At 37.0% G+C, this 12,167-nt stretch overlaps 1 protein-coding gene across 2 annotated transcripts in view; it reads right to left on the reverse strand.

Annotated features, from left to right (window-relative positions):
* LOC127445727 (tyrosine-protein kinase RYK-like) overlaps window positions 1-12,167 on the reverse strand; it is a 91,449-nt gene that overhangs the window by 20,714 nt on the left and 58,568 nt on the right. The window contains exons 8-9 of one of the 2 annotated variants that reach the window (XM_051705983.1): window positions 11,225-11,308; window positions 5,226-5,351 (exon numbers count right to left, since the gene is read on the reverse strand). In XM_051705983.1, the coding sequence (XP_051561943.1) occupies window positions 5,226-5,351; window positions 11,225-11,308 (210 nt within the window). The remainder of the gene's footprint in view (window positions 1-5,225; window positions 5,352-11,224; window positions 11,309-12,167) is intronic. The other variant, XM_051705984.1, reaches the window with a different exon arrangement.

Here is a 12,167-nt window from a genome sequence, read left to right on the forward strand (position 1 = left end):
GAATACTGTATTTGGCGAAATTGTTTTGTTTTCCAAGCAACCAAAGTCATGAGCTGTATCCCAAAAGACACACTATACACAATGCACTTACAAAATGTACTATGCACTCAGCAATGTAGTGTATGAATTTCCAAAGTGTAATATCGTCCCAAATGGAATACTTATCGGTTCTGCACTACTTTACGTCATTCTGAAGTGCAAGTAGTGCGAGTAGTTTGTTTACACTGAAAATGCAACAAAGTGTACTATGAGGACCCGGATGATTCACTTTTTCAACCATCAAAAGGGACTGTGGAATGTTGGACACTTCGAGCACTTCGTGGCTTACCGTACATAGCGAAAGGGGCGGAGTTACTGGCAGCGATGGTGATCTGGCAAAATAATTGTAAATAATGGAGAATAGGACAACTAGTGAAACTTCTGTGAAGACAGCACCTTACAAAAGTGAGTTAAACGCTTTACCATCACACCATGCTGCGTGAATATGTATATTATTGAGATATAAGTGTTGAACTGAGGGTGGATAGCGCACTAAAGCTAGCAGCAACACAACGCTTGGGTTTGAAAGGTCACATCCATCAGCTGTTAAGCGGCAAACGCTTCCGTGTAGTAAAAAACTGTTAAGTGTTCCATTTGGGACAATACTACACTTAGAAAATTCATAGCATATTTTGTAGGTGCATAGTGTATAGTGTGTCATTTGGAACACAGCTAATGTTTTCTTTTCGCTCTTTGCGTCACCAAACAACACGGCTCTAAGCATAGCCAAGGGTATCTACATAGGCGGCAGCCAATTAGCATGAGGATTCTCCTCTTTGACATTTAGTGAAACACAGCGGGCCATGTCATTTCAACAAGGTGAATCACATTGAAGGGTGTGACCCGCACCATGTCTAATAAAAACACTTTTTATAGAAAAATATTAAGAGTACAGTCTTCATTTCATGTGAGTGTACATCATTCGTTAATGTGTAAAACCCCCAATAAAAAAAAAAAAAAGTTAAGTAAAAGCCCCAAAATTACTGAATGCACCTTTAAGACATATAGGTCTGTTCTAAAAGGTAGGCAACTTGATTATGTTGCTTTGTAAGATATGTTGTTTTAGCTAAACTCTAAGGCAGCATCGCATGTATCCTTTGTTCTGTACTATTTGTTTACCTGTGTCTAACTTTTTTAGCATAAGCATGCATTTGTTATGAATGGTCCTTGGCCACGTACACACTGATTTTTCAGTTGAAAATGCATTGATTTTGCTATGTTTATGCCTCTCATCCACACTGGAATCTACAAAAAAATTGTCTCTAGTACCACACACTTTGAAAAACGACGAAATAAGAAAACAATTTTAAACGAAAATGTATTATTGTGAATGTGGTCTTAGAAAGAAGCTGGTCTAGGCAGTGACAGTGAGGCAGCTCACTAGGTTTTGGAAAAGCTATAGAGACATATACATTTGACTGCATCTCTGGAAAAGCACAGCATTCATCTGTTAAGGCCAACCAAACTTTTGCATGGAAAAACCTGAAACAGCAGGCCTAAATAGGCATTTTGGATGACCTCAGAGAATGAACACAGCATGGACTTGCCAGCAGGTACAGGACCGCCTCTCCTCTTTCCAATGCTGCTCTACTGCTTCTCAGACATAGCTGCAGTTTCCATAAGCCCAGATGACGCTCGACAATGTAATGGGTCAGCGGATCTTGTAGAGCCGTGAACTTCAGAATAGGTTGATTTTGGGTAGTGTTACTAATTTTGATTTTTTTGCATTGTGTTGATATTTATGACAATTAAGCATATTTTCCCTGTAATACAGGGAAACTGTAATACTTTTTTTAGACATTTAAATGTCTAAAATGTCATTTTGACATTTAAATTAACATATTAAAGGCAGTGCAAATACTACTACCATTCCGTATAGCTATGCAAAATTAAAATAAAATATAATATTTTTGAGAATGTAAATGGGTCGGGGAAAAATTTGCTTTTCATGACAATAATGTTGATGGAAAAAAATCTTAATGGTACTTATATGTCTTCATTTTTAAAGCAAAATGCAATTTCTGATTTCTCTCTTTCTTTGGGGTGAAATATGTACCAGACATGTTTTTGACAGGTTTTGTGAGATTAAGCCAGTTAGGTTCAAGTTAGCATGCAATATGTTTCTCCAACTGTCTGTTGGGTAGACGTACGTAGCCAAATACATTGGTTGGGCCACAAATCTTGTTCTTACACAAGTAAAATTTATAGAAAGTGAATTTCTTGGAAGTGTACTGGTGAAAGACAAACGAACTGAACAAAAGTAGTAAGTCCTGTAAATGAAGGGTTTCTCTGTCATAATGCAGAACTTAAATTACATCCGACTTTAAAAAAAAAAAAAAGGATAATTATTGCATTATACATTGTGCAACTTGCTTGGTTTCAGTCATGTCTTTTTTATCTTTATGTAGTTTATGATAAGTTAGTTAAGTTGGGGAGAACTGACACTTCAGATAAAAAAATGTCCTTATGCAGTAGTTTGGGGCATTTCTTGGTATAAAAACATCTTAATATTTTGCCAAGACATGAAGTATAGAATATCCTAAGATGTAAAGTGTTAAGGATATGTTCTGTGTTCTGAATCAATTGATGGATCAAACCCATTTTAAAATGGTGATTTAAACTGTATTTACCATTTAACTGTTACAATGAAGAGGTAAAGATATCCAGGCTGTTTTGGCATAGACTTCAGCTCCTTACAACATTATTATTACCAAATAAAGCAGTAGCAGCAAATATTTAATGAGTAAATGAACTTTGAAATTTGTGCTCAGGCTGTTCCAATAAAGATCACCGAGTGGGTCATAAAACACACACATTGTGGGGCCCTGCAAAGGGATTCATCTGACATTCCCCCTAAATTTCTATTAAAAAGTCTAGTCATGGTTTAATTAGATTCACTCAGTTTTATCACCATGTCAGCAGTTAAAACACAATAACTCCCTATAAATAATTGAGCAGCTTTATCAAGCTTGTGGATAGAAGCACAGGATTAAAATACCCTCTGTGATAGAAGATGCTATTCACCTTATGCACCAGAGAAATTAGCACGCAGAAATCTTGAAAATGTTGTCTCGGAACTTCAGTTTTAGTGGTCTGTGGTGATGGCTTGGTCGACCGATTTAATCAAGACACTAAAGAATATTATTTGTAAGTTCGTGCACGAAGACGCTCGAAATTGGGACAAGTGGCTCAAGCCCCTATTATTTGCAGTACGAGAGGTCCCGCAAGCCTCCACAGGGTTCTCCCCATTTGAATTATTGTACGGGTGTCGACCGCACAGCGTGCTCAACAGCCTACGGGAAAATTGGGAGGAGGGACCTTAAAGCAGCAAAACGAAATTCAATACGTTCTTGACCTGAGAGCAAAACTCCATATACTGGGGCAATTAACACAGGACCATTTTCTCCAGGCTCAAGAACGTCAAAGCCGGCTGTATAATAGGTGTACTCGGCTATGGGAATTTACACCGGGAGATAACGGTTCTATATAGATATCTATGGTGTTGAAGTCAAAGTGTAATTAGCCAGCGAAGTAGATTTACAGGTTATAGAGTTGTCAAAAGCTATCATGAGTATTTTAGTGTTAACAACTGGAAGCAGAGTGGGGAGATTTTAAAACAAGAGTACTTCATTCATAAATAATACACACGATCTTACCTTCAAGCTGTGGACTACTGATGTGCCTCTGTGCTCAGGAAACTCCAAGAGACAACACAAAGTCATTAAAAATATCTCGTACGACATCTCTTACCATCTTCTCATGTCATTCACCCATCATGTTATAGTTAAGGCAGGATTTTTGAGCATTAATCCAGGACGAGGGTGTAACTATATTTATACACACATACACACAAAGTCACATGTGAAAGTGTATGTTTTATTTTATATTCTGTTTACAACTATTTTCATCACATTTAAGCCTCTAAAAAATGAAGGGTGACAAATTAATTTTAAAAAGTACAATTGTAATTTTCTTTAATGTTGAACTTGCATGTGTAATAATACGAGCTGTCACTGTTGGAAATTTCATATCAACTACACATTTTAATACTAATTATAGAAGTTGAAACCTAAAAATTAACCAGAATTACACGTATAACAATTAAACGCTTGTATTACGAAAAAGTGCAGTGTGGCATAGCTGTCCAAATATGATCTGCCAGGTCCAATTTACCTCCGCGGGTGTCGGACAAAATTAAAATTTAGAGTGACAGAAAGAACACCTCACTAGCATTTATGAATAGTAAAGGGGTGCTGTACACTCACACCATCATCTCTTGGTGAAAATTACTTTGTGCTCCCACACATAATCCCTTTTGATCGACTCTTCTAAGTAGCTTCAATACAAACAAGAATTTAGATGACAAAATTCGGAAGGGCGGAGCACGGAAAATGGACAGGGCTGAATAAGGTGAATAGAGGAGGAAAGATGTATCAGAGATGTTTAAGAAGAACATAAGTCATAAGGAGAGTTCTTGATGCAGAGTTTTGTGTAATTTTATAGATAAGGTGACCAATGTCATTTGTGACAACATCTGTGCATTCCTGGAGCTGCACTGGCACAAGGCCAGGCAGAAAGGTTTTCTTTTTGGACTCCACTTTAGTGCTTGAGTGCAGATTTTCCACTGGAGTACAGTTCTTGTGTGATCCAAAAAAAATGATCTTGCTGAGGGAAGTGTGTCCTAACCTCAGACTGAGCAGCCAAATGACGGTGGCGGTGATGCAATTTCAGTTGAACTAGGTGTTAAAAGTGGAACTAATATTAAAAAGTAAAACATAGTACACGAAGAGAAAGATTTTTGATGGCAGAGAAAAGAATAGAGTACAGAGAAGTCAAGGCTTTCAAAAATATACACTAGTGTCCAAACTGAGCAAAGTTCACTTTCGTAGTGAACTGCAAAATTTACCGGCCATTAAACTTTATTTTGCATTAGTTTTACTCCAATAATTTTGTCCCTATGACAGTGGAATTATTAAGCCTTTTTTTTCCCTTTATTGTTAGTGACAAACAGCAAATCTGAATTATTTCACACATTATGTTAAAAAGTTAGACCAACTGCCGAGATGACTTCTTTTGCTCACCAAAGCCACTTTTTAATTTTAGACATTGGCCTACACATGTTCTTGCTGGGGTTTTCTGTTTAATGATTGTGTAAGGTGTGGATTGGCTTGTTAATTAGTAGATACCTTCATGAAGGACGTCTCTGAGTGTTACTCTCTCTCTGGAGATGGCGATGTCCTTCACCTTTGCCTTGGCCTCAAGAAAAGTTAAACTTCTTAAGTCATTCTTCTCTATCCGCAGCGAGGGATAGCCTGAAATCACACATGTATACCACATAAATTTGTTAACAACTCGCATTAGTACTAATTAACGCCTGTCTAATGACAGGAAAATCAAAACAAACAATGTACAGTCAGGTAAAGACAGCGGTTTGCAATAACATTTAAACAACTGGAAGTATTTAGACACTTTATCAATGGAGTAAAACCACAGCTTTGCCAAAGGCAAACACTGCAGTGTCACTCTTGCACAACATGTGTTGGTGTGTAACTGATTTTATCTCACTGTTATAGGGAGCCAATTGTATTAAAAGTTTCGAGAAAACACAGTGTTTTATTACATCATTTAGCTGTAGTGTACTTTAAAATACACAAGCCACTCCAAAAGACAATGTCAAAATGTACTGCTAGTAAATAAATAAGTACATAAGGCCTGTTTAGTTCGCTTGTGTATCCGGATAAAAACATTTTGTATTCTTTGTGTCTTTGTGTGTGTGCTGAAGGCATGTGACACAGTCTGCCATGTTTTAAAGTTTCTCACAGCTCTAAAAACATTCATGTGCAATTGGTAAAGGTTTTACTTCCAATCAGTAGTCAATTAGCTCTCACTGTTTCTCAAAAGCTGCTGTTTCTCTATTGCTGAAACAACAGTGGTATCAATGAATGGGACACACACACACACACACACACAGGCATGCAAAAGTTTGGGCACCTCTGTTCAAAATTTATCTTGCTGTGAATAGCCGAGCAAAAGATGGCCTGAATTCCAAAAGGCTTAAGTTAAAGATGACACATTTCTTTAATATTTAAAGCAATTTAACTTTTTATGTTCATCTTTTACGGTTTCAAAATAACAAAAAAGGAAAAGGGCCTGAAGCAAAAGTTTGGGAACCCTGCATGGTCAGTACTTAGTAACACCCCCTGGCAAGTATCACAGCTTGTAAAAGCTTTTTGTAGCCAGCTAAGTGTCTTTCAATTTTTGTTTGGGGGATTTTCACCCATTCTTCCATGCAAAAGGCTTATAGTGCTGTGAGATTCTTGGGCTGTCTTGCATGCACTGGTCTTCTGAGGTCTATCCACAGATTTTCGATGATGTTTAGGTCGGGGGACTGTGAGGGCCATGGCAAAACCTTCAGCTTGCGCCTCTTGAGGTAGTCCATTGTGGATTTTGAGGTGTGTTTAGGATCATTATCCTGTTGTAAAAGCAAATTCTCTTTTCATCTTCAGCTTTTTAACAGCTTTTTTGAAATTTGCATCACCTGGCCTTTCCAAACGATGACTGTGAACAAGCCATAGCCCTAACAAGCTAATTTAGGTCTGAGACCTTGGTAAAAGTTATCTGAGAGCTCAAATCTCTTGGGGTGCCCAAACTTTTGCATGGTGCTCCTTTCCTTTTTTTTTTTCACTCTAAAATTTTACAAAATAAAAATAATACACTAATATTGCTTAAAATGTTGAAAAGAATGTTTCATCTTTAACTTTATGCCTTTTGGAGATTAGTTCATCTTCTACTCACTTAACTATTCACAGCAACAGAAATTTTGACCAGGGGTGCCCAAACATTTGCATGCCACTGTGTGTTTGTGTGTGTGTGTGTGTGTGTATATATATATATATATATATATATATATATATATATATATATATACACACACACACACACACACACACACACACACACACACACACACACACACACACACACACAACACCAGTCAAAAGTTTTGAAACACTTGACTGAAATGTTTCTCATGATCTTAATCTTTTGATCTGAAGGCATTTGCTTAAAATGTTTGAAAATATTTTTGTAGACAAAATATAATTGTGCCACCATATTTATTTCATTATAAAACAAATGTAATAATAATAAAAAAAAGTTTTTGAAATGGATGACTTGGACCAAATAATAAAGAAAAGCAGCCAATAAGTGCCCAACATAGATGGGAACTCCTTCAATACTGTTTAAAAAGCATCCCAGGGTGATATCTCAAGAAGTTGGTTGAAAAAATGTCAAGAGTACATTTCTGCAAATTCTAGGCAAAGGGTGACTACTCTGAAGATGCTAAAATATAACACATTTTTTATTTATTTTGGATTTTGTTTAGTCACAACATAATTCCCATAGTTCCATTTATGTTATTCCATAGTTTTGATGACTTTACCATTATTCTAAAATGTAAAAAAAAAATAAAATAATAATAATTAAAAAAAAAAAAAAGAGTAAGTGTTTCAAAACTTTTGACCGGTAATGTGACACACACACACACACACACACACACACACACACACACACACACACAGTACTGTGCAAAAGTTTTAGGTATTTGTGAAAAATGTTGCATAGTGAGGATTTCTTCAAAAATAATGGCATAAAAATACTGCCTGTCCAAAAAAAAAAAACTGCATACGCTAATAATTCGTTGGACAACTTTTAGCTCGGATTACGGCATGCATTCATTGTGGCATTGTTTCGACAACCTTATGCAACGTCACCACATTTATTTCCATCCAGAGTTGCATTAAGGTTTGGCCGAGATCTTGTATTGAGGACGGGAGAGTCGAACCACTCTGTAAAATCTTCTCCAGCACATCCTAATGACTTTCAATCAGGACTCTGTGGTGGCCAATTTATGTGTGAAAATGATTCCTCATGCTCCCTGAACCACTCTTTCACAATTTGAGCCTGATGAATTATGGCATTATAATCCTGAAATATGCCTGTGCTGTCAGGGAAGAAAAAATCCATTGATGGGATATCCTGGTCATTCAGTACATCCAGGTAGTCAGCTGACTTCATTTTTTTTACCGCATAACGTTGCTGAGCCTAGATCTGACCAACTTAAGCAACCCAAGATCATAACACTGCCTCCAGAGGCTTGTACAGTGGACACCATGCATGAGGGCTGCATCACTTCATGCGCTTCCCTTCTTACCCTGACACGCCCATCGCTTTGAAATAGGGTAAATCTGGACTCATCAGACCACATGACCTTTTTCCATTGCTCTTCCATCCAATCCCAAGCAAACTGATGTCATTTTTTCTGATTTGCCTCACTAACAAGCGGCTTTCTTGTGGCCACACAGATGTTTAGTCTTAATCCTGTAAGTTCTCATCGCATTGTGCATGTGGAAATGTACTTACATTCACTATTAAACATAGTCATGAGTTTTACCGTCAATTTTTTACGATGTGACTTCAAGCGTTTGTGCTCTCCGATCACGATCATTCAAGATTTTTTTTCCGACCACATTTCTTCTGCGAAGCTGATGGTTCACCACTATCCTTCCAGGTTTTAATAATGCGTTGGGCAGTTCTTAATGCAATTCCAGCGATTTCACCAATCTCCTTAGTTGTTTTCTTTGCTTGATGCAGGCCATTAATTTGCCCCTTCTGAAACACAGTAATATCTTTTCCACGACCACGGGATACATCTTCCGACATGGTTGTTTAAGAAATGAGAAGCTACACACTGCATCACTTAGGGTTAAAAGAATTGTTGCCAGCTGAAACATAATAATCACTGCAATAATGATCCAATCATAGACTCTTAAGTATCTGCTTATTTAAATCCAAACTGCGACTTTTCCTTTTTTTTTTTTTTTTTGGCCAGGCAGCGTAGTTTTCATTAATCAATTAACGTAATAAAAAGTCCACTAAAAAGCTAAATCAATATTTGGTGTGACCACCTTTGCCTTCAAAACAGCACCAGTTCTCCTAGGTACACCTGGACACAGTTTTTCCTGGTTGTTGGCAGATAGGATGTTCCAAGCTTCTTGAAGAATTCACCACAGTTCTTCTATCTATCAGTCTTAATTGCTTCTGCCTCTTCATGTCATCCCAGACTGACTCAATTTTCAGTGGGGGGCTCTGTGGGGGCCATGCCATCTGTTGTCCCTGTTCTTCTATTCTATTCGCAAAAGGAATGTTTGGGGGCCTTCATTTTATATTTCAAATTGACACACTAAAGCTGAAGATATAAATAACCATTTTAACACAAATATTTTTGTGAAACATCTTATGTGCCTAAAACATTTTCACAGTGCTGTATATTTAAAAATATCACACACACAAAATGTCAGCATGTACACAACTATTATGCAATGACTGATGCTGCTTTGGCTTTATGTGGAACTACTTTTGATAGTGGAAAAAAATAAGAGTCAATAATTGGCCATATTGTGTATAAAATGTAAGTTACTCAATAGTAATTATAGAATGGTACAGTTAATATCTTATTGTTAATAAAACATCGTGTGCTATCTCAAATATTTAACTTTTTCATATATAGCTGCCCAGTGGTAATCTTTTATCTGTGGTAAAACAATAAATGATTATATTTAAATGAATTCATTTCAACAGGTGAGGGTTTAAATGCAAATGTGTATTCACTTTTCAATGACAATTCAATTAGCCAGTGTTCTATTGTTGGCAAAGGCAGGGAAATTAATTTTTTCTGGTCACAGTAAATGTGCATAACGCTGCCGCCAAGTGGCTATTTTGGGTAACATAATATACCAACATCCTAAAAGGAATAGTTCACCCAAAAATAAATTCTCTCATCATTTACTTCGCCCTCATGACATCTAAGATGTGTGACTTACTTACTTCTGCAGAACACAAATGAAGATTCTTAGAAGAATATTTCAGCTCTGTAGGTCCACACAATGCAAGTGAATGGTGAAGCTTCCCTTTGAAGTTTCAAAAAGCAGATAAAGTCAGCAGAAAAGTAATCCATATGACTCCAGTGATTTAATCAATGTCTTCTGAAGCTATCCAGTTGGTTTTGGATGTGAACAAACCAAAATATAACACATTTTTCACTGTACATTTTGCCATTGCAGTCTCAAGGCACGATCATGATTTCAAGCTCGAGGTTGAAAACATGATCGACCTACAGAGCGGAAATATTCTTCAAAAATATTTGTTTGTTTTCTGCTGAAGAAAGGAAGTCATATACATCTGGGATGGCATAAGGGTGAGTAAACAATGAGAGAATTTTCATTTTTGGGTGAACTTTCTCTTTAATTTATACAAATATTACTTAAGAGCTTTACATTAAAAGAGAGATAACTGACATTATATTGAGCATTAACATCAAACAATCCTTGTGTTAAGTTTGAACTGCAAAAATTAATATTCAGATGTGACAGATTTTTCTCGAGCAGGTTAGGAAAATGTTTGTTTCACAGATGTACTTTATGATTATAATCTTGTCTGAATCGAAAACACTGGGTGTTTTTCTTACACAACTTTACCTACTGTTTTTTGGTTAAATTGTGTCCTCTGAGACACTAACCTCATCCAGAGAGAAATGTCTATGATTGCTGTATATTATTTTATTTACAATGAATCTTCCTTAACACCCACATCCACAAAAAAAAAAAAAAAAAAAATACACTTTTAGCTTAGCATTAAAGAGAGAAAAAATAAAAAATTATGTCATCATATCTCAGATCACAGATCTCAATCCTGCACGAATCAGTGCATGAAATGACAGTTAATAATTCTAACTCAACCGTTTAGAAAACTAATCCCATCTGAAAAGTGCTTAATCTTTCAGATAAACAGATGTGATTCATACTCCAAAATGAGTCTAATATTTGCTAACAAGCAATCAAAGACATGATTGTTTAAAGAAAATAATAATAATAGTAATAAATGAATTCATCATAGCTCTGTCCGATTCTCCTTGTTGTAGGACTTGCAGAGCAGTTAAGATTGTCTTTCTACAGTGTGCCCCATTATAATACAGTGTGAACCAATGAACAAGTTCAGTGAAGACCAATAACAACAATCCAATGATGAAGGTGATGCAGAAAACAGGATGTTAGAGAAAGACACTGAGATTCATGATGTCATGATTCCCTGTTGCTTTTTCTATTTGGTACACAACAGCAGAACTTACTTTTGGTTTCATGCGAGGGGGAACCAGGGTGGGGAAAGGAGGCGCCTGCAAGCTGGAGCATGGGTGCAGAGCCAGTTTGAACATCTGATGGAGGAACAAATGAGTGGAGGGAGGACAGAGTGAGAGAGACAAAGGAAGAGGGAGAAAGAGGTGTATGAAGGATGGATAATCATGGCAGGTAGATGGTGCCTGAGCTGTTCCACACACAGGAGCAAGAGCGACACAAGAAAACAGCTAGCATAAGCATGAAATACAGTGCACTAAGCATGTATGACCACTAGGAGGCAATACACACAACAGGAGTACCAAAGGGTCAGGGGTTTCGCTGGTTAGCATGGGATAGTTACCCCCTGCTGGAAGATGCCATAAATACATGTTCCAAGGGTTAAAGAGCATTTTCCTCTTTTAAGAGCCATTCAAAGGTAGTGTAATCTGGAGTCTTTTTTTTTTTTTTTTTTCAACTATATTAAGTACGCCATTTGAATGATCATTTCACCTAAGTGCAACACTGTGGCACTAACAAAACATTCAGTGCAACAAAGCAACATTGGCTCGACCAATGGTGCGAGTTTGACGTGAGACTAACTGTTAGTACAATCAATAGAAGAAGGGGGTTTTCTAGAAACAGTTTGAAAACCCCCCATCTAAATAAGTGAGCATTTTCGCAATTTTATTTAGTAACGCTCTTGATGCAGGAATTACACACTTGAGTTTTAATGCACCAAAAATATAGTGGTTAGTTAAGGGCTTGGGACTGTTCTTGTGTAGCCAATGTGTGTTATCAGGATGTAGTTTTCCATCAGTTCCAGAGTGATTAGTCAAATCACTATAGCTCAGATCACTGGCTCAAAAATTTCAATTCAAAGAACTGTGCAGGTATTCTTTGAGGGAGGCATATGCTGCCTTTATGTGGACTTGGGAAGCTTTGTTTCCCTCATGCATT

Source organism: Myxocyprinus asiaticus, chromosome 9, assembly GCF_019703515.2.
Source record: "Myxocyprinus asiaticus isolate MX2 ecotype Aquarium Trade chromosome 9, UBuf_Myxa_2, whole genome shotgun sequence".
Classification (NCBI taxonomy): Eukaryota; Metazoa; Chordata; class Actinopteri; order Cypriniformes; family Catostomidae; genus Myxocyprinus; species Myxocyprinus asiaticus.